This window comes from Podarcis pityusensis (genome assembly GCF_964106645.2).
Source record: "Podarcis pityusensis genome assembly, chromosome: 1".
In the NCBI taxonomy this organism is placed as follows: Eukaryota; Metazoa; Chordata; class Lepidosauria; order Squamata; family Lacertidae; genus Podarcis; species Podarcis pityusensis.
Genome location: NC_138028.1, coordinates 81,683,797 through 81,710,663, shown reverse-complemented (window position 1 = coordinate 81,710,663; position 26,867 = coordinate 81,683,797). Strand labels below are relative to the sequence as shown.

Genomic DNA, 26,867 nt, shown 5'->3' with positions numbered 1-26,867 from the left:
AGCTCTGGTCGTTTTACTTTCTATAGTCAGTTTTCAGAGTACTGCCCATATTTATCTACAAACAGAATTTTTCACATGCAGTCCTCCAGGACCTAATTTTAGTGCATCTAGGACAGCTATTTTCAGAATGTATTCTCTGCAAGTGCTGCCAAGATCTCCTCCTACATAAAATGTATTAATATGTGATGCAAAACTATGTGCATGCAGCCAAAGGTAAGGCCCATCACACTTGTCTTGTATGTGTTGACATGCACTAATCCATGCAAAAGTGTGTATGAGAGTATGGGGCGGCTATACTCACTTTTGTCATGTGGCCCATGCAGCCCTTGGAGCAAAGAAGGTATATCACCTCTGATCTAGTGTTAGGTTAGAGTCTAACCAAGTATAGATGATAAACCTAATAGATCAAAGTTGGGGAACTGAGAGTTAAAAGTCAGTGCCTTCCATATGAGAGGTTAATTACAGTATACCGAAACTGAACAACACTAAATACATCAATAAGGAAAGGGCAAATGGATGGTAGAAATTGCAATGGACAAGATAGAGGAAACATGGTGTTGAAGGATGTTGAGAAGGGCAAAGTTTATTAGTCCATGGGGAAGAAAGATGCACAAATGGATCTCTTAAGTAGGGCACAGACACAAGAAACAGTCAGATACGACAAGGAAACATATGACTCTTTGAGATGAAAGGTGAAAGGCCTTATTGACACAAACTAGAAGTCAAAGGGAAGATGTTTAGCAAGCAAAAAAGAAGCATCAATGTCAGATATCAATCACCACAACTCCATTTCCAAAAGTCATAATCATAAGCTTCTGTGCAATTCATCCAAGTTTTATTACCATAATTAATCACAGATATGGAATTGCTTCCATCAAATTCCAGGCGCGTTCTACCGGGTCAAATCTATTAGTAGTCTATTTTTTAAAAAATAAATTACGGGCAAGCAAAAGGATAAAGTGCTTAGCAAAGCTATTTTGATCAACATTAGATTCCCTCGGTTTCCTCAGTTGGTAGCCAGTGTTTCTTCTTGTCAACTGAAGTGGGACAACAAACAAAGGAGGGAGAGGCTTTCATTATCAAAGTCCTCTCTTCCACCAAGAGGTTACTGGAAAAAAAGGGCAGCCACAGAGGCCTACATGCTTCAGTGAAGCAAACTACAATCAACAATGGAAAGAGGAACAATAGCATTTTGTCCATTATTCCCATGTATAAAAACGCAGAGCGATTTGACTTTCTATAAAAGCCAAACTTGCTGTCTTATTGTTCAACGAACCGTTCCAAGATTCTCTAGCTCACACCTTCCACATACTAATTATTAGTACAACTAATACATCCACTGTTTACCCTCAGAAGGGAGGATAAAGACAAATAAGCCATGATGAAAACACACTAGAGGAAAGGAACATGCAAATTAGCTAACCTCTATGGGAACGGCCACCACAGACCGACTGATGGACATTTGACTGCAGCTGAGGCTAGGTGAGGGAGCTTTTCATTCTCCATTTGTGTTAGCTGGGCTGTGCTTTCTATCTACTGTCTAGTAAATAGTAAATTTTCTTGGTGCCAGGAGAAATCATACATTTATTCATTCCTCTTCTGGAAAACATGCTCTTCTCATCAGAAATGCTGACCTGATTTCTCCATCATGAGTTTTGTGGAAATTATAAAGTGAGCAGAATTCATTTTATTTATGTATTATAGATACTCTAATGTAGTAAAGTAGAAAACAACACACACAGTCATGAGCACACCAACACACGCACAGGACCAGATCCAAGCTGCAGCCAGTAAGCGGCTTACTTGGAACAATGCCAGTATACGTCAGCTAAGTGTCTGGGCCCAGATTTGTATTTTATACTATGGCTTGGACGGACTGCTTAGTCAGTACAGCTGGCCACTGAAGGCTGCCAACAGTCATTGCCTGCTGATACTCAGGAAATGGAACCATCCCACACAGCCGTTCCTTTCCAACTCTTACAGCATCAAACCATACATGCCATCAATATAATGCTTACGGAAGTATGTCTCTCAAGAGGATGCACCCAAGTTTTCATCTTGGGCTTCAGTAGCTAGCAAAAATCAATTCATCAGGCTGCTATGAAAAAGAATACTGTCTGGGAACGGGGACTAGTATCCTGGCCAAGAAGGGCCCTGAGGGGGCAGGGGCGGTGGTGGTGGATACCCAAACGGTGGGCTTGGACCTGTGGGATATGGAGGCTGGGAAGGGATGGGGTAGCTAGGCACTGGAGGCTGGGTAGGGTAAGGGCACTGGGGCCTTCCCGCTGGTGGAAAAAATGGAGACTGTGGGTATCCTGGTCCTGTAGATGGAGCCCTAACGGGGGGCTGAGGGTATCCTGGTCCAGAAGGGGGTGCTCTGGAGGGAGACCAAGAGTACCCAGAGGATGCAGATGGGTCTCCTACCTGAGGCTGGGGTAATGAACTGCTAGAAGAGACAGGTGGGTACCCAGGACCCGAAGGTGATCTAGTCGGAAATGGGGGTTGGCTACTTGGCTGAGAGGAGGTGACATGTCCCACCATAACAGGTGCTCCTGCAAAAGAAGCTGGCTGGAGAGCTCCGTGAGCTGAAGGGCCGGTGGGCATGCAAGGGGTTAGACTGTAAGGTAAAGGATAGGGTAGTCCCCCAGCCAGGCTATTCTGCGGCTGCTGGTTTGCAGGCCCAGAAGGCATCGTGGAAGGATGCTGGTGGTTGAACGCAGAGCTTCTGGCTGGCTCTTGGGAAGACTGAGACTTCCTCAACACTTCCTGAAGCTTCTCCACTTTCACCCGCCGTAGATGGGACAACTTCCTCATGGAGGAAAACTGCTCCAGGAATGTCTCCAGAGGCACTTCGCCCTCCAGGAACTTTTCAGCCATCATCTGCAATGTAAAAAGACAATTAAACCAGGGCATTCATTTGCAGTAAGGAACAAGGTTCGCTTCTGCGTTCTTCATCACAGCATGCACATTCCATCTCCCAATGACTACACACAGTGAAAAAGACTGGGCAGGGGGTGGGGGTGGCGAGAGAAACTGGATCGTCTCAGGCAACTTGTCCATTGCTCTAGAACAACGGTGACCAGGTTCCCACAAGTCCACATATGAAATAGTGCCCCTCAAGTGCATTTGCAGCCCTCAGTACCTTGGCACAGTTTTGCATCTAGTCTACCATCCTGGGAAGCAAGAAGGTAAAATACAGAGAGAGAGCCAAACACAAGGGCAGGCCAGAACCTAGGCCACAGTCAGGTTCCTTGGCTCTTTTGCCACCGCACTGGAGTGCCATAAACTCTTGACGCTTGCGTGCTTTATGGGGCCCATGCTGCTGATTGGCCACCCACTCTACCAAATAAAACAAGCTCAGTAAAACAAAACACATGAACTACATTATGATATGGTTCTCATGCTGGCTTGAATTTAGGATGTGAGAAAGGAGAGGTGACACAGTCCTGGCCGACAGTCTGGGTGTATGAGGGTCAGCCTGGAGAGAGGTGAGCTCAGAATAGATCACCGGTATTAACAAACAGTATCAGACATGAGTCTTGTTTCCTCTTGAGTTGAAATCATAGGCTAACCTCAGATTCTTCTTCGATTTTCTGCCCTTCTACCTCCAGAAGATTTAACAGGGTGCCAGGCTGCATCGCTGCTGAGAATTTTTCTGGTGGGATGGGGAAAGAATAAAGAAGGGTGATTAAAAATGCCATGCAAAACAAGCACGTCTCCTTCCCTCCATCTCAGTGACAATGTCGGTTCTTGACTCTGCACAAGCAGATATACGTGAAGAATGCCACCTCTGAAGGCACAGCTCCCATTGCTTTCAGAGCTGCCACCACACAACTATCCAGCCACAACTGAGAGAGGAAGGTTGGGGAGATCGAGAAGAACAGAGGTCTCTGTTGCCTATATACAAGCACATCGCTTTCTATGGTTATCCATAGCATTGAAACTATGGTGCACCATCAGTCTGTTCAGGCAGCTAGAAGGCTCAGAAAAGAGGGAACCAAAATATTTTCTCATAATTGACCCTCCCCTCCTTGATGACCATCCTCGTTTTCAATGGGAGAGGTGTCAAGAAACAGGAGCTATTTCCAGATCAGGAGTGGCTAACCCTAGGGTTCGCCTGCATACATCCCAACACAGAAGAGGAATCACAAGAAGTAAATCTGGTTGGGGGGGGGGGGGGAGAAGCCTACGGATGCCCCATCCTGGGCTGAGGAGATCTGAAACGTTACCCAGTTTTGCCTTTTGCTCCTGGCATTGCTCGACCAGCTTCTGCAGTTCTTGATATTTGTCTGAGAGGTTTGCACGTCCTGTTTCGAGGGGTTCCTGAAACTTCAGGTTCCGCTCTGCCAGGCTGCGATTTGTGGCCAAAGCCATCTCCCTTTCCAACTGGACATCCTGAACCTGATAAAGACAGGCCATTGTTAGGGAAAGGTGGCTCCCCTTAAGCCCCCCCCCCATTCCAGTCCAATCCTTCTGATGCATTCTAATATATTCTAACCTCATTAGACTCCAGTGCCAAGCGTTCAATCTCCTCTGAATTGTCCTGCAGCTCCTTCAGCTCATCCACAGTCTTGTCTCTGAATGCCATCATCATTTAGGAGGCTCATTAATACCTCTGAGTCAAAAGAGAAAGCACAAGTAATTAGCAAGTTTTATATCCCATGCTAAGCATTCCAATCCTTTCATGTGTTGCTAATAAAGGTCTTTACCACCCATGTACTGTTTATATGACTGCAGGGTGACTCTATCATTTTCATGGTTAGTTTATAGAAGCTCTGTTTCCACATAAGGCAAAACCAATGCACAGTGGCACACCACGATCATACTCATTCCTCCCTCCCTCATTTTGGCAAGTTGGATTTAAGAGTATACCTGCCACATGTGAATGTTAGCCCAATAGCGCATGATATTTTTCTTCCAGATTTAGTAGGGAAGTCCCAATGCATGTTGCACTTTCTGCATGCACGTGCCAGTTAAGACATTGTCATTTTGTACATAGTGTGTTCCTTTGCACAATAACCCTGTATTTAAACTCTGTAATCCATCCTCGTCCTGCTAATCCCCACCCCACTGTTCGAAGTAGCAGGGTCTGCATGGAAATCTGCAATGTCTCTGCATCACTTTAGGTGTCAGATACACTCAGGCAGCCCAATAACTGAAAGGTTCTATGTGTGAAAGCATGCAAAATTAGGAAACAGCAAGCATAAGAAACCACCCGATTCAGAAGCATGCTGCCTTACCCAGTATCAAGAAAAACAGAGTGTATGTTTTTGTGTGTGTGTGTGTGTGTGTGTGTGTGTGTATACACATGAACTATTTGTATATACAATATTATATCATTTGTATCTGAGAAACTCACAACCGTCCTGTAGCTCACTCTCCCTTTGTTTGAGTATCTAGTCTAAAAACGGCTCGCCTTTGTTCTGGAACAATGAGGCATTAGGCAAGCTCTCTCTCCATACTTCCTGCTCATTTAGCAACAGTCAGTGCACAATTGTTGGCACAAGGCCTGATTCAGATACTGCCCTTGTCTGCTTAAAAGTATTTATTTGATTCTCTTTATGAATCACTTCTCATAAAATATCTCAAAGTGATTTCACAGTAAAAAGCATCGACAACAAAACCAAGATTGTATCTCAAGACAACTTGCATATCTAAAAACAATTTCACATCCAGCACAGATACAGAGTTGGATGAAGATCTACACTTAAAAGCTGGTCAGAAAAGAAAAGGTCTTCAGAAGGCACCAAAAAGACAATTGTCATATTTAACAGAAGTGAGCTCCAAAGGGCAGCTCTTGCCACACTAAAGGTCCAATTCTTATATTATAAAGAATGGACTTGCTGCTGAGATAACATCTGCAGGAGGCTCTCTCCTGTGGAGCACAGAAGCCAACTGGGTACATAAGGGGTATACAAAAACAATCTCTTCTGAAAATGAGGATTTAAAATCACCCCCTGTTAAGTAAGGCCAAATCAGCAACCAACTCAGGATTGCAATGGAAACAAATTAAGTGGAGGCACAACACCCAATACAAGGGCAGGGGATAAAGCAATTATCATCTCAAATACTTTACACAGAATTACTTCATATTACAGTGGTACCTCGGGTTAAGAACTTAATTCGTTCTGGAGGTCCATTCTTAACCTGAAACTGTTCTTAACCTGAGGTACCACTTTAGCTAATTGGGGCCTCCTGCTGCCGCCGCCTCACAATTTCTGTTCTCATCCTGAAGCAAAGTTCTTAACCCGAGGTACTATTTCTGGGTTAGTGGAGTTTGTAACCTGAAGCGTCTGTAACCCGAGATACCACTGTATCTTGTTGTTGTTAATTTGATTTATTAGTCACCCAATGCAAAAAACCTCTCTAGGCAGCTGAATTCATCTAACAGCCCCATAGAAGGAAGCCCCGACACAAGGACTTCTGGCTTTCCTCCACTCTCTGCCCCAGTTGGGAGAACTCCAAAACAGTGTGCAAGGGGAGGATTGTTCCATTTAGTAAATTGCAATGTTTGTGCAGATGGTACAGCTGGATGAGAGTGATGTTGAATTCCACCCAATCAACCTATAGTCACTCCCCACTGCCAAATTAAGAGTGAAATTAATAAATTATTTTAACTCATTCCAAGTTTCTTAACAGTTCCTAGCTACCAGTGTCTGTTAATATCAAAGGATCTGGTGGTTCTTTTTCCTTCCTCAGTTAAGTGAGTGAGTCCACCTTACTCTTTGTTTTTTGTTCTGATCAGAGGTGGGAACAACTTTTTCCATTTCCTTTCTGTACTCGGTGTTTTCCAAGGGAAAACATAATCTGTGTCTGAGTAATGCTATCTCAGCATCTCTAGCAGTCATGTTGGGGCTTCATCATCTGCTGACTGCCAAGTGGTGCTTTTCTCATTATCTTGTCAGCCAAGATGTATTACAAAGATTACTCAGTAACACTGCCACAGTTTCCCATTGCATGTGCCTATTGTGGCTGATTCTAGGATTAACCAAACTCAGTAGCCCTATGGGTCCAGATTAACACCTGACTTTTCAACAGTTTATCAGATCCTTCAAACATAGTTTCTCCCCCTCGCTGTCCCACCACATCTACTCTTGTTAAAGACAAGGGATGGAATTCAACATCACACTTTGATGCCTGTCAGTGCAAGTACTGCAGCAATGCGCCGCCCATCTGGCTCAGCTGCCCCAGCCACTCTGGGCAGCTTCCAACAAATATAAACACACTTTTTAGGATGGAATGGGGGTGAGGAATGATGGCAGTGAGGACGCAGCGGTGCCCACCGGCAGAACCCATCTGGCGCTTCCACCCATGTATCAGCAACAAAACAATACCCCTCTTTTCCCACTGTCACATAATAGTTTGGTCCTTATTTTCCAAATATTCTGTTCAACACAAGGGGTGGCATCCAATGCTGGGTCCAACAACACAACATACTCCTGTGAGCACAATGAAGCTTCTTCTCCCATCCCCTCCGCCTCCCCACATCCCAAATCAGCTTTGGAAAGTTGCGGAGAGCACAGGGGGAGAGAAAATGGATGCCATGCTGCACCAGTTGAATTTCGCCAGGAGCACTGGATACTAAGACTGGATAGTTTTAGCCTTTTCTAAACCAAAATTTGCACACAGCAGGTGGAACAAACAACAAACTGGCAAGGGTCATAAGCTGTTACTACCTGGTAGTAGCTCTTCTACCTCTTGTTGAAGCAAAACATTTCACAGGTTTGGTTCTGAGGATCCTGCATCAGTATCTGCAAGAGAATTTAAGTCAACCTTGTTAGCCTACCTGCCTCCAAAACCGAATGAATTAAGCGCTTCTGTGGGAGGGAAAGCGATTTTCGTTTCAAGATTAGTGCCACAATTTGAGCAGCTGGGGGCACTAGACATATTCAATTTTTACTTGTACACCTAAGATGCTATTGAGTGTACACCCCCTTGAGCATACACTCGGTAGCAGATTATTTCCCCCTCTTTGTAATGTACGAAACTGCCTGTAAAATGTGTAATGTGCTCAATGACACAGGTGAGCACTCTTATTTAGCAAGTCTCTTACTGAACTCTGGGGGCCAGCCAGGAAGCATTTGTTACGTTAGCAGACTGGACCAAATAAATACTCCACATCTTTCCAGGGTATCTTTGTACATGTTTATACGGTTTATCCCGTGTATGCCAGTTCTTGAAAGGTGTGCACATATGCAGGCAAGACTCAATTACATCAGCATAATGGAAACTGTGCTTTGCACATGTCTTTACAGGTCATCCACGTGGGTTGTCACAGCTACAAAGCTGTTCTCTGCAAGTGGCAAAAACAGAGAACATTCCAGTAAGCCCAGAATGTGAATAAACATTAGCATGAATCCTTGCTGTGTGCCAATACTGGGCACAAATACAACTATCAGCAAGAAAACCTAAAAAGCACTAACAAAGTTGCCGGAATCATTTCTATGTTGCATTCAGGAGTGGGAAGACAATAGATGGTCAGTTGTCAATGACAGGTGAGGAAGCATGAGATTTGCAAGGAAAATACTAACTACAGAGGAAGTTGATGTTTGTTCACTGGAATGTCAGTAGGAAACATATACCTGGGGGTAAGGTAACTGATAAGCAAAAAGTTCAAAACTAAAAGATAACTTATTATTTATTCAATTTATACACATGCATTTCTGGTACCACCGTTAACTTTCCCCTTCTTTAACCACAACCTCAGAGGCAGCCAAAAGGGGGTGGGGGGAAGGGCACACAATCATTCAATCAGATTTGCTAAATGAAAATGAGCAGCGTCCCATTCCCTTTTAAGCTGAGCCAGAGATTCACACTAGCATCTGATTTCAGTGCCATGAGTATCCTGCCCCCCAAAGAAGTTACAAAGTGTTGCTGTGATGAGAGGACACATCTTTGAGCATGAAGGAAGCTGCCCCTAGCCAAACCATCCCATAATACCTAAGAGGAAGAGGAGGAGGAGAGTCCCCTCTCAGGGAAGGCGTGGCTCCCAGAAGAGCACAAGCCCCAGTTCCCTCTCTTGCCATTTCAGAAGCCAGGCGTCTACCACCCTCCATCGCTCAGATCCACGGGGCGGGGAGTGGGATCCTGCCCACCGGGAGTAGGTGGCGGGGAAGGTGCCGCCCGCACAGAGTACTCCTCTCTCACACCTACACACCCTCTACTCGAATGAAGCGAGAGGACGCAGCTCGACTCTTCTCGCGAGACGGCGCGAGGAAGGGTTAAGTGATAAAACTCCCGTAAGGGTCGCGATTTACCTGCGATGATCCGGAGGGAGGAGGGGGGGGAGTGAAAAGCGGAACAGAAGAGGGAATCCCTAGCCGCCGAAGTACTTCCGGCTTCCGGTGGAGATCCGGAAACTGTATGCGCTCATTCTACTCCGTACCAAGAAGGGAGGGATTAATTCGAAGCTCATTCTCCCCTCCCTAAAGGAGGAGAGGTGGTATGTTCCGCAGGCAGAACCAATGAGAACGGCGTGCGGCACCTCCGCCGCGGCCATTTTGTCGGCCGGGGGAAGCCGCGCGGCGGGCTGGGGCGGGCTGAGGGCGGAGTTTCCTCGCCCTCGCACCTCCCGAGGGGTCGAGGAAAGGGCGGGTCATACGTGGCGGGGGGGGGGCGGAGTCGTGACGTGAAGTCTCCTCCCCCCGGCCGCGTGGCAGGGAGTTGCGTCGGATATTTCCATACGCTCTCTTGGGGAGGCTCTGTTACCTAAGCTGAAACCTGTTCGGGCATAGCTTTATATTAGTCTTCTATTTGATTTTAAAGCTAGTTTTTAAAGCATGGTGGTGCAGTGGGAGCATCGCGCTGCAGAAATCCATATAGGATCCCTTCGTGCATTATTTAGTTTCTCTCCATGCGGGCACCCATAAAACGCCTTAGGAGGCATCTTGCAATACTGGAAACTCAACAGTCTATTAAATGCAAATCTTCTGCACACCTGTTGGCTTGGTTCATTATTTCTACAACTTAGGTGTGGTCCTCTTGGTTTGGTTTGGTTTGGTTTTTAACCGATTCTTCTTTCAGATAACTAGAAATAAACGCTTTCTTTCTTTACATACCATCACTTTATTTCAAGTCGACTGTTCTGCTCAGATGTGGTCCAAGGGGCAGCAGGAGCTGTCCACCTAACAGTCTCCAGTTCCCTTCTGTCAAGACAAGCATCAGCTAAGAAAAGGTGCAGCCAGCCAAGTGCCAGCCCCAGCTCTAAATTAGTACAGCAATCCTGAAGGCGAAAGAAGCCCTAAGCTGAGACAACAGCAATGGACACAAAAGTTGTGTAGAAACTCCCATTTACTCTGCATCCAGTTAGCTTGGGAAGAACATTTGCCACAAGCCATGTCCATCCTGCTGTTTCTGAGGAAACTGTGTTTTGATGTGTTTCCCTCAAACCAGATTTGATATGAATTTAGAAAAACAATGACTTGGCTGAGTTATAAACCCATAAACCATGGGAAGTTGTGTCCAACAAATTTCTACTCCGAGTAGATGCACTAAATTTATTGGACGCAAGCTAATAGTGTCAGTTGATTTCAGTTTTGTTGGGGGTTTTCTGCACAGCAAAAACTAATTACCTTTAGTTTATATTGCATAAAAGAAAAATTTCTATGACTTTCCAGCACAACAGTATTAAAAAAAAGCTGGTACTTGGGACAAGTGTCCAGTTTTTTTTTAATTTTTAAAATCACCAGCTATTGAAATAAGACTTCCCCTAAGAGGCTTTTACACATATATCTACTAGCTTTATAAGATAAAAATACTAATGTGAATGGCTTCTTCCACCATTTGGTATTTCAGCTGTAAAAGACAAATAACAAAATGCTTATTAACCTGTCCAGCTGCTTCTTAATACTTCCTCTAGAGCTATGCCAGTGCTAAGAGACAGGTGAGGTAGGAAAATGCATTATGATAATCCATGTCTACGAAAAATTATATAGTTGTTTAGCTCTTTGACATCTGCCAGGAGGGCATTCCACAGGGCAGGTGCGACTACTGAATGCCGCATCAAAAAAAGGTCTGTCGCTGGGAGTCACCCACTTAACCTATGAATTTGAGCACGGCCACTGATGATCTCCTTACATGGGCAGGTTTGTGCTAGAGAAGGTCATAGGCATCCTAGGCATCTGAGCATGGTAAGAAAGCAAATAATTGTTTCATGGCAGAACACAGTTCATGCAAACACATACCCCATATAGAGAATATCTAGGGAGCTGATTTAGGAGATTGATTCAAACTGCATATGATTATGACAGACCCATTTATTTAAACCCAAGTCAGTGAGCACATACAAAGTGGAGAGGGTGGAGCTCGTTTTTCTTCAAAGAAAAGGGGAGCACATGAGTGGGGGGAGCAGAACCCACCCCCTCCCACAGCTTACCTTCCTGCAGTTCCATTTCCCCCAGAAATGGAAGTGAGCCAAGGGAAGTGGCTTGGGGGGCAGGATCTGCTCTGCCAGTACAGCTAGTTCACAAAGTATGTGCAGCAGAATGTTGCAGCCCATCCTGGTCATCTGCTATCAGTCTACCAACCTGATATTGACTAGCATGGGCTATGCAGTCCACATAGCCAACTTTTCAAAGTGTGTATGGAGCTGGTTCTGGGTTTCCTGCCTTTTGCATGGTGCTGGATACAGTATGTATTTAGCATTGGAAGAGTTAACCCCCTAGATATTCATACCAGTAACAGGATGCCGAATATAGTGTTTCCATGTGGCTCAAATGACCTGCTGTAGTTAGCATTTAGCTGGCAACACTTTCCATTAACCACTGTTAAGATATTGGGACAAACATCCAGGAGCTGTTTGGAAACCACCTTGCACCACCTGTGATAACAAAGCAAGAATGCTAACAGACATTTCTACAGTAGCCAAAATTATTCAAGTCCTTGCCTTGGGTCATGTAAAGCAAAAGATTTAAGGAACTCAAATCCATTTAGTTTATCAAAAACAGAGAAAAGGTTCAGAAGTCACTTGATTATAGCCATATACCTTCAGTGGAAAAATACTGGGTACTAAAAAGTGCTCTCTAATCAAGAGGGAAAGGAGTGGCAATAACCAATGACTAGCTTCCAAATTCCAATAGGGAAGAAAGAGCATGTTTTTTAACCATTGGTGAACACTGCTAATTTAATGGTGGACACTTTATCACTGGCAGTCTTCAAACAAAGCAAGAAAGTTTATTTCCAAGTAATACAATTTGACGAAACGCAATATGGTATTCATTTACTTATCTTACTGGGGAAATCAAATTAAAGCATTCCCAGTAAAGAATTTAATTTAGACTGAGCTACCTTCAGGGACTCTTTCATTCTATGATTCTGGAGTCTGGCCAGGAGAGGAACCGGAATAACTGCTGAAGATTACCTTAGTAGTTCTGGCAAGTATCTCCTTGGTTAGGTGGCAGGTGATGTGCTGCTATCAAAACTGAATAGAGTGGCTAATTTATCTCAACAGCTGGCCTATTTTGCTGCGTTTGTGCATTTCCTCACAGTCAGAAGCCAGACAAGTCTTAGTTCATCAGTGATGGGATACATTCTCCACAGCACCTGAAGGCAGCAGGGAGGTGTGAGGCAAGTTGAATGCATACACAGCCACAGTATGTCTTCAAACACCTTGCTACCATTCCTTGCCCACCAACACCTGCTGCCTGAGGCATGTGCCTCCTTCTGCCTAATGGAATAATGGCTCTAGCATACCTGAAAGAGGGGTGATATCTCTACCGCTCCCCATATGAGGATGTTTCTGTGAACAAAGGGATGCGGGTGGCGCTGTGGTCTAAACCACAGAGCCTAGGGCTTGCTGAGCTCCCGTTGTTCAGTCCCAACTCCTGTCCACCTAGCAGTTTGAAAGCACGTCAAAGTGCAAGTAGATAGATAGGTACCGCTCTGGCGGGAAGGTAAACAGTGTTTCCGTGTGCTGCTCTGGTTTGCCAGAAGTGGCTTAGTCATGCTGGTTACATGACCCAGAAGCTGTCTGCAGACAAATGCCGGCTCCCTCAGCATATAGAGCGAAATGAGCGCACAACCCCAGAGTTGTCCGCAACTGGACCTAACGGTCAAGGGGTACTTTTACCTTTACCTGTGAACAAAAACTAAAGGAGACTGCAATTTGTGTTTGGAGTCAGACAGAGTCAGAGGTCTCTGGAAATCATTTTGGATTCCTGGCTGTCTCTTAAGAGATATGATGTGGGAGAAGTAGATTTTGGCTAGCTTAGCCTCCACCTATGCTCAGTTTAGTTCTCGAAGTTACCAACATGAGTTTGACCAAACTGCGGGAGGCAGTGGAAGACAGGAGTGCCTGGCGTGCTGCAATCCATGGGGTCACGAAGATTCAGACACGACTAAACAACTAAACAACAACAACAATGCTCAATTTAAATATTTGTAAATAAATGCAAACAAGTATACAAAGCCATAATATATGCCCCCTGCATCATTTCCTTCAAAATGAACCAAACCTGGGTGAGTGGCTGCACCCCTGGAACTTCTCACTGTCCAAAGAACTGGAGTGTACCTAACACTATGGTTACTAAAGGGGATCTCACCTCCATCTTCAGGTTGGCTGGTAGGCTTTCCTGCTCTGTTTTATTCAGTAAACAGGTGTAAGCTGCAATCTACTGTGCTGAGGTTATGAGTGAGATGGGTCTCTCTTCTCCCCAGCTATCAATACTGCAGAGAATAGGAAATGCACTTATTTCCCCAGTTCAGTTTATGAAGCAACACACAAATAAATTGACCAGGTCGAAATCCTACTAATTTGCCCTTGTATGTGGGTAGAGCTTATTATATTTCTCTTTTCCCTGCTCCTGTTTCCTTGCTCACATCCTCTGGTTCAGAAGTTGACTGTCACTGTGCTCTTGTTTATATTTATGCACAATAATGTGAATGCCCTGGATGAGCTACCATGAGAAGTATAATAGAAAATGTAAAAGAAGCCTCTTTACAAGCAAGTGCAGTTGCTACTCGCAGATTGTGCTCACTCAGTTGTGCAGTACCTGTTAGAATGGAAGAATTTGGGAGGGATAAAGCATGACCAAACCAGGCCATGCAAACCAAGGGACTATGAGAGCAAGCAAACATTGAGGATGCCCTGAGAAGTGGGAGATTACAGCTGTCCAACAATAAACATGTAAACAATGTGGGTTAATACTACATTAAACATGATAGAGCTGGTGGCACCTTTTCCATCCGTCATATACACATTTTAATATAAGACCTTGTTGGGCAAGTTAGCATTGTCACAATTTTGGCAATGCCATAAAATCTAACTGTTGCATGTTCTCTATCTAGGTAGGAGCTGTAACACCTGCCCTGTCAACTAGGCTCATAGTTACCCAAGGGCATTTTCAGACAAGCAAGTGGAAGAAGAGTCAAATTACTAGGGAACATTACTAGGTCTACTTCTCAAGCAGCAGATGAAGTGATCATTCTCTTCTTGGATTGCACCATTTCAAATGGGACTCTCAAGATTAAACCCCCACACATAGAAAACTGGCGTGTCAGGGAGAAGCCTAAATTACAACCCTTTTCTGGGGCATTTATTGTTTGATCAGAGCCTTTACACTCGTTTTTTTAATGAAGGAATGTTACATCATGAGAATCTTCCCCAACCCCCAGTCTAGATACAGATTTACCAGGTCAGCTGATGTTTGTGACCTGAGATGCACAGGATTGGAGGCATTAGATGCCAAGAAATTAAAACATTTCTAACAGTAACTATTTATCAGTTTCACAAATTTATTGAGTTCTGTAATCTACTCTGTCTCTCTGCTAAATGTCCCCAAGCAGAGAATGAAAATTAAATTCCATTAATTAACAAACTACACAAGAGTATCAGGAGACAGCTGATAAACAGTATTTGCAATGCCATTTTCATATTTTATGATAAATAAGGAGCAGATATGCAGCATGGCACTTATCAGGCCAGTCAGCACAATAACACAATAACTTTAGTAAAGGTCGCCTGAGAACTCATACACATCTATCCCACATTGCAACTCACTTAATTTTCTGGGGGTTTGCTTGTTCCTGCCAGTTCAGGACCGCAATAGCTTTAATGGAAAATAAAGTTTGTTATCCAATGCTTGCAATGACTTAGTGTCTGATGGAAAAACCCTAACTTTTCTAAGCACTTCACTTGCAATTACCCCATCCAGAGTCATAACCATACGTGATTATATGTAACTGTCCTGTCACATGACCTTACAACAAATCTGGGTTTGCCACCAGTCTTACCTTTCTGGAGATTTATGGCTTTTATTGTACATTTAAAAATTTGTTGTTATATATATTTTTATTCTTTTATGCATTTTCATGGAATGAAATACTATGCATAAAGAAAAACTGTAATGACCTTAATACAAATCAACACAGCACACATAAATGCAACAATTGTACTTGTAAGGCTAAGAGGGAAATCACTATTTCTCAGAAAGTTAGGACACTGGTTTGAGTGTGGGAAAATGTTTTCTGCTCTGCAATGGATGCAGAGCAGAAGTATCGTCTAGATCCATCACAACTCAAATGATGCACAGCATTGGCCCTACCGTGAGGCAGAGTGAAGCAGCAGATGATTAAAGGCAAGGAATGACTAGAGCTGTGTTTATCAAGCGGCCTTTCCTGCACCAACAATGATAGACTGATGCCCTCAAGTGCAGCAGAAAGTGTCCATCACCAGGGCTGAAGTAAGATTTAATAGCTAGTCTGGTTGACTTTTGTAACTGGAACAGGAGAGTTACAGCAAAATGTCTTGAGCCAGTTTTGACAACCCATGTACTTTAAAAATGCTTTGAAAGGGAGGCTAGATTTTTTTTTTTAAGTTGGCTCCTATTTTTTAAAAGTTCATAAAATGGCACATGGGCAGAAAAAGGGTCTAGCTTTGTGCCTTACTACTAATAATATCAATGGCATCATAAAACTGGCTCCCATTACACTCATGCAACCAGATTCCACGTAGTACTACTGCAAATGCAACCAACATGCTAGTTAGGGGCAGGGGTTGTATTCTCCCAGTGACAACTTATTGCTATGTGTTCTGAACACACCCAGAATAACAAGGATGAGTGACTGGATTTACCACAGTTTCTAGGAGTTCAACCTATCAGGTGATCTTTAGCTATGCTGCTGTGCTACAATATAAAATAATATTAAACAGCATATTTAAAATACAGTTCCTTACATTTTCTGTTTTTTTAAAGAAAACATATTGTTGCTTATTTTCCTGAGTACTATAAGAAGAAAATATTTTCTTTTTAGTAAACTAAGTCCTACACAGAGTAGGCCCATTGGAATTGATAGACACTGTGAACTTAGGCCCATGTATATCAATCGGTCTACTCTAAGTAGGACTTGGTTGAATACAATTCATTATGTAAGTGCCCTTGACACCTGCCATTGTGTTCTGATGGGTTTTAATGTCACATGAGTTTCAGCACCCTTTTAGGTCAAGATCCTAATGTAAATGGAAATGAATGAACTTGGAACGTTCTCTAAGCCTTTTATTTAAGGACATAAAAAAAAATCTTATCAGGAAGGTTTGCATTTCTTATCGGAGTTGCAAATACAATATGAAAGACTTGGAGCTTCATGTATATAAGAAGCAGCACCCTGCTGTGTTGCTCTACAGTTGGGACCCACATTTCATTTTCATCAGCGGCTTGGGGATAAAGGAGACATCATGAAGTTGCTTTTGCTTCTGGGCTTGGTGGCACTCTCCCAGTGCTTGGTGACCAAGTAAGTACTGGGGTTTCAGCTTTCTTGAAGGAAAGGAGGTACACTCTGATTCAGAAACATCCAGCCTTATGTTTAAACCAGGGATGGTGAAGCTATAGCCCTCCAGATTTTATTAGATACAACTCTCATCAGTCTTCACTATTGGCCAAGCTAACTGGGACTGATGGGTGCTGGAATCCAACAACATCTGGAGGGCCACAGGCTCTAAACTTGGTTCAACAAGCTCTTTCAGCAAACTCTCTGCCTCTGATACCAAGCAAGCCATAAACCCTTTGCTGTGTCCCAGTTCTACCCCCAAAAACTAAAGAAAGCATTAAAAAAATTATCTATTCAGCCAGCTAGCCATCTACAAAAACCCTGTACATTCCTAGAGTAGGAGGTGCCATCTTTCTATAGAAAACTTAGTGAAGCCATTCTTGACTAGGATCTCCAAGGCCTACTACATTGCAAATACTGAAAGTCCTAAAACAAACTTTGCTTTGCAAGCTTCAAGAACTAGAATATATATTTTCTCCTATCAGCTTGACATCTTTATTTCTTTTTCCCCTTCTCACTCTTTGCTGTTTAGGGTCCCTCTGAGGAAAGGGAAATCCCTGAGGCAAAACCTTAAAGAACATGGGCTGCTGGAAAAATACCTGGAGAAACATCCTCACAACTTGGGCTCAAAGTATTTCCCCAGCCAAGGCAACGCAAATGCCGCTGAGCCCTTGGAGAATTACATGGATGTAAGTATTCTTTATTCATAGGTTATAACTGAAACAATACATTACTGAATTTTGGTAAAGAGAAGGAACTGACCAGGGTTATTATGTGCTTGCAAAATTGGTTCACTCAGTATAAAATTAAAATCTGAAAAGCAGAAGATCAGGAGTGGGACCTACATCTTGGTAACCAGTCAACCCAATCTATCCCTTCCAAAAATTCCCACACCAAATCTCCATTGCTAAGCATCCTTGGTTTGTTCTTCAGCCACTTCTATCCTTCACTGAAGCACTCCTATCCTGGCACTTAGTGTTCCACTGCCAGAGACTACCCTTAGGACTTCTCCAGATGACCTTTTTATTAGCATTCATATTGATTTGCGTCTACAAAGCTTATGTGGTAGTTAGACTATGCCTGGACTTTATTGAGCATTTGCTCTGTTTATTTATGGGGCAGTTATACCACAATGAACATTCATCCTGATCTGCTTGCAAGGTGTTTACATGTCTTTCTGTTAATAATTTGTTCATCCCATACTTTCCCCATCATTTTTCTAATGGCCAAAAGTCAGGTTTTTAAAAAAGCAGATTTGTTGCTCTAGGTCAATGGAGCACTTTAATCCACTTCAATTTTGCAGACCTAAAGCACCCTTAGATCTGAGGTATAATGTATTTAGAACAGGCATCATTTTAGCAAAGGTTTCCATGCAAACCCCTTCCTGAATGCAGAAGTGGTTTGCATGGACTCCTGCCAAACTGAGCAGGATTTAACTGCACACACCCTGTTCCCAAGAGGGAACATGTATGCACAGCCAACATGGAATTTAACCCTGCCCTCATGCCTATCAGATGATGTCACAAGTGATGTCAGCTGAGGGGCAGGTGGCTGTGGTTTGGAGAAAGTGGTCTTGAGGGCCAGCTTGGACTCCTGGTGGACCAGGATTGGCCCACAGGCCAGTTGTTCTTCACCCTTGTCATATGAGCTTCCAATGAACCAATCAGAATGGATGCTCAATAAACGGGTCACCAGGAAGAACTTCTGTCTCCAGGTGAATCTTCTGTGGTGCAATAGTAATGATAACACCCCGTTTTCTTCCCCCCACAGATTGAGTACATTGGTACCATCTACATCGGTACTCCACCACAGCAATTCACAGTCCTCTTTGACACCGGCTCCTCCAACTTGTGGGTCCCTTCTGTGTACTGCTCCAGCTCAGCCTGCTGTAAGTAGCCTTTAGAATTGGGAATGGACTGGGTAATCCTTTCAGCCCATGCCTAGCAATCACTTCCTCAATGTATATTCATAGTGGTCATGCAAAATGCAGCCCTAATATTAGGCTTAAGTGGACAGTTGCCTAGACTAGCCCATGGCAGGTGGCAATAAAGGGAATCAAGGTGGAACAACAACACAAGGTCTATCTTCACATATGGCAGGGGTAAGGAACCGTTCTCAGCCCGAGGGCCACAATCTCTCATGGGCAACTTTTCAGGGGCCTCATGTCAGCAGTGTGTGGGGCCAGAGGTAAAAGGGGATAGACAACTGCTAAAGGAGACTACATTGCGAGCCCAGTCGCAGTCCCCCTCCCCAGAAATCAGGCCCCGCAAATAAGAAGATACATACACAGCATGTTATGGGATTAAATTAGGCCACAACTTTATTAAAATTCAGATGTAGGAGAACCTTGGCTTAGGTATTGGGTGTGTATCCCTCTCTGACCCCGGCTGGGAACTAAGGAAGAGCAGGGGTTGGTAGGAGTTCAGGGGGACACCACAGAACATAAGTTTATGTGGCTGGGCCCCCCCAACTCCTCCTGTATGGGGGTTCTGACCATGCACTGAGCACTCATGGTCAGTGGTACCCAACATAAAACCCCTCTAACTGGGCCCTGCTAATGCCGCCGTGTGAGAGATGTGCTACTGCATTACCCCTTGGTCACATTGATGGACTAAAGGATTCTGCCCAAGGCCTAAAATCGCAGCCTCGCCGCCAAGATTCCCCACAGCTGAAAAGGCCTACCACTTGCAAAAGTTTAGCAACAACCCGCAAACCACTCTTCCAGATGCTCTGACCAGAATGGCTGACCAGTATCGCCGGCAGCTTCCTTTTCTGGTTCCCAGCTCCACCCTGGGGCCGCAACCGATTGGCTGTTGGTGTACATCACCTGGATGACCTGGACGGCCCAGGGGTTGGAGCAGCTGGCAGGCATGACCCCATGGGTCAGGTCGCACTCCAGGTCGCAAAAGCTGTCCATGTCATGACTGGTGAACAGTCATTCCAGTCATACAAAGTTGGAGGTTTCTATTCACACACATACCACACACTCCAATCGCCACCCAACAGAGCAAGAGGCATTAACAAATTTCAAGGACACATTCGAGCCAGACAAAATCCCTTGGGGAGTGTGGGATGGGGAAGGAATGACCTGGGATGGGGAAGGAGGAGTCCTCAGGGGCAGGCAGAGAGGCCTGGAGGGTTGCATTTGGCCCCTGGGCCTGGAGGTTCCCCACCCCTAATATTTGGGGAAGTGACATGAGGGGATATTTCTCTCTGCATCTACTCAACCGGCTAGAGAGGAGCATTCCCCCTAGCACTGGCCAGGTGTTTTCCCCTCACAACCACAGCCAGCTCCCATTCAGCTGAGGTTAGAGGAAAGAGCTTTCACATTGTAGTACTGAGGCAGCTCACGTCTGTATACATGTTAAACCTGAACGCCTCAACATCACGGATTAACTCCTTTGTGTTTTCAGCAAACCACAACCGCTTCAACCCCCAACAGTCCTCCACCTACCAGGCCACCAGCCAGAGCGTCTCCGTCACATATGGCACCGGGAGCATGACTGGATTCCTAGCCTATGACACCGTCCAGGTAAACTGCTGGGGGACAAAGAATGATGGGCAGCCAGTTTGGAAGCTAAACACTGGGCAAAGGTGGATAAAGAGGAGCAGTACTGACTGAGAACCAGTGCTTTTTTTCCTGGGGATACTCAAGGGTATGCAGTACAGGCACCTCTTTTTCTAGAAGCAAAGCACTGCTGAGAACCATAGAGCTAAAATACATCACTCTTTGCTAACTTGGTGAGCTTCAGATATTTTGGGCTATGCTCCTCATCAGCCTCAGCCAGAACACCTTTCAGAACCTGCATTACAAGTCATATTCTATACTTTACAGCTTGCACTTAGCTATGCTAGATTCCCTGTTATCCCTGCACAATTAGTAGAAGGTTCTTTGAAAAAGGATGTTTGTATAGAATAGGATTTACCTAATGAGTCCTGGCAGTGCAATATCTGCCTGAGGGTTTCTGTTTGTGCAATGGGGCTCCCCCCTCCTCCCCAACTTGCCCAGCAGTGCACCCCCCCCCCATTTTTTCTGGGGAGAGGGGTCGGGAGAACACCCAAAACAGATGGAGGGGAGATTGTTCCATCTGGCAAACTGCAAAACATTCACCATAGCACAATGATGAATTCCACCCACACTGCTTTTCCTAGGTTTTCAAAGGACTCCACAAACATTGGTCCTATTTGAATAGAACTCAGAATCAGTTTAGTGCTACACAAATGAGTCTGGTTCAGACTTGTTGTGTCAAAATGTGGTTAATTTAAATGATGGCTTATTTAAATAATCCAAGATCAAACTATGGTTTCTGATCCTGGCCTTCTTCAATAAACCATAGTTTAAGCTATCAGCAGTTCCAGGTCTGAAAATAATGACAAAATGATTAATTAAAAAAAAGGAAACGAGTTCTTCTTTTGTTCCATAGCAGAGGAGGATTGCTCATGTAGTACTAAAACTATGGTTTAGCATTAGGTCCAAGCCAGGCCAATATCATAGCAGTCCTTGCAACAGACCACTATTATGATTCCCATGTTAAGGGCAAGGAGGCTGAGAGTGGCTTACCTAAGGCTACTTTTCCAATTTGTGGATGAGCTGAGCTTTGAAGAAGGGGAGTTCCAGCTCACACTCAAGATTACACCAGCTGAAAAGCAAAAAAAGAGCCTTTATTAGGGGTTGCTATATTTCAAAAAGTAAAAATCTGGACACAAAAGTTGTTGAGCTTTTATTTCAAAATCTCAGAGAGAGAGAGAAATTTTAAAGCTTCCCCCCCCCTTTGGAAATTCGCCAAAGATCAACACCTCCAATATGGGCTGCCATATGCCTGGGTTTTCCCAGACATTTCAACCGATTTCTGAAAATTCCACCCAGACGCCATTTTTGACGGACGAATTCCAAATGTCTGGGAAATTCTAGATGTACGGCAGCCCTAGCCTTCATTATGTTGCCTGGTTAACAAAAAGTACTGCCTATCACTGCTACCACCACCACCACCACATACATCAGCTAGGAAGTGGAATATTTTCATTTAATTTCATAATGTATCTGACTGTAGCTTCTCTCGCACACAGGTGGGAAGTATTGAGGTCACCAACCAGATCTTTGGCCTGAGTGAGACCGAGCCTGGCACTTTCCTGTATTATTCCCCCTTTGATGGCATCTTGGGTCTGGCTTACCCCAGCATTGCCGCCTCTGGTGCAACTCCTGTCTTTGACAACATGATGAGCGAGGGTCTGGTGTCTCAGGATCTCTTTTCCGTCTACCTGAGTTCGTAAGTACTGTATGAGCTATCTGAGAGCATTTCCCCACAAAGGGATGCAGCAGGGGCCCATTGCTAATGGACAGAGGACATGAGAACTAAGTAGGTTGTTTCTAGAAACTCAGCAGCAGGGAAACTTGTGCTGGATAGTAAGTCCAAAATTTGACCCAAATACCAAATTTAGCTTCATGTCTAAGCACAAAACTGCATGCAAGTCTTTTTAAAATATTGGGGATTCTGACTTTATTCCTCACTAGCCATCACCATATCAAGCATCACTTAGGGCTCAGCTGGACAACTACTAAATATATTACAACTTATAGATGATGGTGGTGATGTAACACTTTTTATAAGTGCTTGTTGCCCTTTACTTACTCTGACACCATAGTCTTTACAACAGCATGGATGGCAAACTTGTGTCCCTTCTGATGTTGTTGGACTCTGACTCCCATCAGTCTCAGCCAGCATTTTGGGGTGGATTCAGTCACATACTGAAAGCTTATTTGGAGCTCTTGTGCAACAAGCCCATTTCCTCCAAAAGATCAATAAGGAGAATACCAGTAATTTCCTTATTTGCAATAAGGAAATTGATGGGGAAATGCAGTAGAAAGTGTGGATAACACTTGCTTTGATGCAACGCCATCTATCCTCCCCACAAACAAATAGGAATGAATGCTTATTAAATATCCAACATCATCAAATCTCCCTGCAAGCAAATGAGGATGAATGCTCAATAAACAGATCATCTGAAAGCACCCTATGCTATGTGAAAGACTCTCTGCCTGAGATTCTGGACAGTTGCAACCAGTCAGAGAAGACAGTAATGGCCTAGGTGGACAAACAGTCCCACCTTATATCGGGCAGGTTCTTAGAGTCCTCTGTTGTCATTTTCTTCTCAGCAATGACCAGAGTGGAAGCTTTGTGATGTTCGGTGGTGTCGACTCATCCTACTATTCCGGGAACCTCTACTGGGTGCCTCTCTCTTCTGAGTCTTACTGGCAGATCACTCTGGACAGGTAACGACAACTTCAGTCATCACTTCAGTCAGAGGCCACCAAGAAGAAGGTGCAAAATATGATGTGATCAGCTGAGACACATATGAGATTCAGAGAATAGCTGAGGGAGGGAGAACAAGCAGGAAAGAGGCAGAGGCAGGGAGAGCAGCCATGGAAAGTTGTACCTTACACGCAATGGGTGGATCTCACGAGAGCATTTCTCCCACATTTCCTCATGGGCACCTTGTGGGCAAAAAGATGAAGGTTGCTTTCTCTTTGTCACATTTGACCTACCTGTGTTCTCTTCAGCATCACCATGAATGGCCAGGCTATTGCATGTTCCGGTGGCTGCCAAGCTATTGTTGACACTGGTACCTCCCTCTTGGCTGGTCCCCCTCAAGGCATTTCTAACATTCAGTACTACATTGGTGCAAGCAACGGTGAGGTAAGGAAAGAAGGGAGGCTTCCAAAGGTACCAAAGAGACTGATATGATGGAGAGTATGCATGTGTGAGAGAGAGGCGGGGAGAGAGAAATGAGTTCAATGCCAATTCTGACTCCTGGGTGGTGGTGGTTGTTGTTTTTAAAAAAGCACTGATGTGGACCAGCAGTGGGAAACATGTGGCTCTTCATACTCCTATCAGCCCCCGCCAGCATGGCCAATGGCCAGGGATGATGGGAGCTGTAGACCAGCAACATTAAGAGGGCCACAAGTTCCTCACCTGTGAGGTAGGCCAAAATCAGATTATGAAGAAAGTAAAGGGGAATGGCAAGTTGGTTATTCCTCAGCCTTCCTGTGACCTTTCTCCATTGTACAAAGAACCTTCTGCTCGTGGCTGGAAGGCAGGGTAAATATGGATATATTATATTATATATATATATATATTAAAAAATAATAATTAGATGCTTGGAGTTTTAGAAAAAAAGTTACTTTGGTGCTATTGTTATGGTGGATGCAAACAGCTTCCCTAAGAAAGATCTTCTGCTGCAGGAGCATTCCCTTTTCGATCCGAACTAGACTGTTGCCAAGAAAAGGTCATTTCCATCCAAACACCAGCCGGCTAGCACTATCATGGGATGGTTGTGCAAGAAGGTGGTTGCACAAATGTTGCCTGTGGTGGCAAGCGGCCCTGTTCCAACCCTGCCCTCATGATTTGATTGGTGCTATTTGTTTTCTATACTGCATCCCCACCCCCACCCCAGAGCTGCCATAATCATTTCCTCTGTTTGCAATGTTCAGGATGTGCGTGCTGCTGCTTTTGCAGCCAGAACAGCACCACCCATGAAACAGAGAAAGGCTTGAGGAGCCTCCAAGATTTGCAGAAGTAGAACAATCTTTAGGAAACCTGGAGGGTGGTGGGACTCCAGATACAGTCCAATGAAGGCCATGGAACACTGAATTGTTGAGGTGGGAGCAGAAAATCAGGGATGGAGTGGAGTGGAATGAAGTAGAGTGGCTGGAATCCTGAACAGTAGGAACTCCACACTGCAACATTATGTTGAAGGTCCCATTTGTATTAACTAATGTCCTTCCCAGGGCCCTTCCACTTAGACTAATTATTGGCTTTTCCTTTTGTTCTCAGCATTTGAAGGCACAGTGCCACGTGGCTAATCTTGTTATTTTTTATTTGTTCTACTCCACATCAGGTCAGCTGCAGTGCCATGAACAGCCTACCTGACATTGTTTTTACCATCAATGGCTATGAGTTCCCTGTGCCTGCCAGTGCCTACATTCGCCAGGTAAGGGTCATGGTTCATCTAACCTGGAATTTTCTCGAATCGTTTCTGTGAAGGGATCAGCCTGCTGATTAAATCAGTCCTGCTGGCTAGGACCTGAACCAATGAATTCAAGTTACAAGAAAAGAGAATCTGACTAAACATCAGGAAGAACTTTCTGATAGGAAGAGCTGTTTGACAGTGGAACAGACTTCCTTGGAAGGTTGTGGATTCCCCTTCCTTGGAGGTTTCTAAGCAGAGGTTGGATGGTCAGCTGTCATGGATGATGTACTTGAGATCCCTGCATTACAAGGAGTTGGACTAGATGACCCTCAATGTCCCTTCCAACTCTACAGTTCTATGATTCTATGAAAAGTTGATAGGAATCAGATCCATGAAGGGGTAATAATATCATATATATTCAATAATACAAACCTAGGAAAGATCCACACCATACATTTGAAGTACATCCAATACAGATTTAAAGCACATGACTTCCTTCCCAAGAATCCTGGGAACTGTTGTTTGTTAAGGGTACTGGGAATTGTAGCTCTGTTAGAGGGAAATTACAGTCCTCAGGATTCTCTGAGAGAAGCCATGTGCCTTGGATATGCTTTAAATGTATAGTGTGAACCTGCAGGGTGTGGGGAGGGGGGAGACAATCTCCTAATGCCATATTCCATAAAATGCACAAGCATTCAAGCAACACATGGCTGAATGAAAGGAAGGTGTGCTAGGGAGACAGCTGGTGTCCAGTGAGTGACACAAACCATAAAGCCCTCCTTATATCAATCACAGGACAGTCCCCACACAGCCCCCAACCTCACTTCAACATAGATGCTCTGTGAAGGGTCTCCCATGCCAGTGAAGCTACTCAAGTGGTGTGACACAAAAGCCAACACTAACTGTATCCTGTTTCCCTTTGTTTCAGGGCCAAAATGGCTATTGCACAAGTGGCTTTGAGTCCATCAGCATTCCTACTCAGTCTGGTGAGCTGTGGATCCTTGGGGATGTCTTCATCCGCGAGTACTACTGTGTCTTTGACAGAGCAAACAACCAGGTCGGCTTGGCCCCTGTGGCATGAACGTGACAACATCTATTGGCAAAATGATTCCCTCAAGGTTGTTTTTACTTGCTGGGACTAAATTTAGTCACTATGCTCCCTCCCCATAAGCTGAAACATTAATAACAGTAGAATAAAAGAATATAAAGCAAATGAATTTTGGTTTGCATTCCTCACAGACTTAATGCATACCTATCTAACTAAGTATTACCAGTGAGAAAGTGGAGCTGGTTTTCCTTTTTCGTGTTCATCTTTTCTAGTTTCCATGGGTCTCTACTCTTCTCTTCTTCTGGCTAGATCTGTTGAGCAACTTAAAGCACAACACACAACATCACTCTATCCTGAATTTCTGTTCACCAGTTCCATGTGAGAGCTTCAGCTATGTTTTACGCGTCAGAGCAACTTGCTTTGTCCATTTCTGATAAACTTCGTTCCACTGAACTTCTGATATGTTTTGTTGCACAGAGGGAATGCTCCCCCCTCGCTTGAAATAGGTTAACAGAACATGAAACATAGACTTAGTCCTTGGGGACACCAAAGATACATGATGGCCCAAGAAAGGGGGAAATCAGTGACCCCAATGTTCCAGGCAGATAGGCAGGCAAGGCACGATCAGCACCTTGGAGAGAGACCTAGATGTGCTAATAATCCTGCAGCTGAGGCACAGCATACAGTGTCATAGCCTGGCTAGGTATTCATTGACTAGAGGCCTCACCAGCTGTATGCTGCATCTGGCCATTGACTTCTTCTGGCCTGTGTTTTCAAGCTGTAGGGATATCTCCTCTCCTGATCCTCTGAGGAGTCTGTGGTCCAATGATCAGAATCTGGTGGCAAAAAGTGTCTCCTTGGGATTCAAGGGAGGAGAGATGGGCTCCAGTGCTAACAGCTGAGATCCACATGGGGCAGACCAGAGACTGGATCCACCTCCTCCATCATTCCACAGCCATGACAAAGCCCTAGTTTGGAATTCCCAGAACACATTCAGGCCAACCTGACACAGCACGTTACATGTTGCAGAAATTTTTAATGTGAAACTCTTTACTTTGAACGCTTTAGTTTTTAAAAGCTAAAAACCGCA

General features: G+C 44.4%; 2 protein-coding genes across 2 annotated transcripts; one reads left to right on the top strand and one right to left on the bottom strand.

Moving 5' to 3' along the window:
* Positions 1–557: 557 nt before the first annotated feature.
* On the bottom strand, positions 558–9,476 carry VPS37C (VPS37C subunit of ESCRT-I). The gene is made up of 6 exons (XM_080996159.1): positions 9,258–9,476; positions 7,677–7,751; positions 4,499–4,615; positions 4,230–4,401; positions 3,573–3,655; positions 558–2,880 (listed from the first exon to the last, which is right to left on the bottom strand). The coding sequence occupies exons 3-6, from the start codon at positions 4,592–4,594 to the stop codon at positions 2,131–2,133; spliced, it is 1,101 nt and encodes a 366-aa protein (XP_080852285.1). The 5' UTR covers positions 4,595–4,615; positions 7,677–7,751; positions 9,258–9,476; the 3' UTR covers positions 558–2,130.
* A 7,098-nt stretch (positions 9,477–16,574) lies between these two features.
* LOC308474686 (pepsin A-like) lies at positions 16,575–25,942 on the top strand. The gene is made up of 9 exons (XM_081001254.1): positions 16,575–16,725; positions 17,294–17,450; positions 18,532–18,649; positions 20,175–20,293; positions 21,829–22,028; positions 22,916–23,032; positions 23,321–23,456; positions 24,658–24,750; positions 25,658–25,942. The coding sequence occupies exons 1-9, from the start codon at positions 16,670–16,672 to the stop codon at positions 25,808–25,810; spliced, it is 1,149 nt and encodes a 382-aa protein (XP_080857380.1). The 5' UTR covers positions 16,575–16,669; the 3' UTR covers positions 25,811–25,942.
* Positions 25,943–26,867: the final 925 nt, after the last annotated feature.

What these genes read in the sequence shown, in the direction of transcription:
- VPS37C (XM_080996159.1), bottom strand. Translation starts at nt 4,594, where the DNA reads ATGATGATGGCATTCAGAGACAAGACTGTGGATGAGCTGAAGGAGCTG. An exon ending in GGAGCAAAAGGCAAAACTGG is followed by an intron (nt 3,656 to 4,229) that starts GTAACGTTTCAG and finishes CCATCCCACCAG; the next exon opens with AAAAATTCTCAGCAGCGATG. An exon ending in AAATCGAAGAAGAATCTGAG is followed by an intron (nt 2,881 to 3,572) that starts GTTAGCCTATGA and finishes TTTACATTGCAG; the next exon opens with ATGATGGCTGAAAAGTTCCT.
- LOC308474686 (XM_081001254.1), top strand. Translation starts at nt 16,670, where the DNA reads ATGAAGTTGCTTTTGCTTCTGGGCTTGGTGGCACTCTCCCAGTGCTTG. An exon ending in TTTTCCGTCTACCTGAGTTC is followed by an intron (nt 22,029 to 22,915) that starts GTAAGTACTGTA and finishes TTTTCTTCTCAG; the next exon opens with CAATGACCAGAGTGGAAGCT. An exon ending in TGGCAGATCACTCTGGACAG is followed by an intron (nt 23,033 to 23,320) that starts GTAACGACAACT and finishes TGTTCTCTTCAG; the next exon opens with CATCACCATGAATGGCCAGG.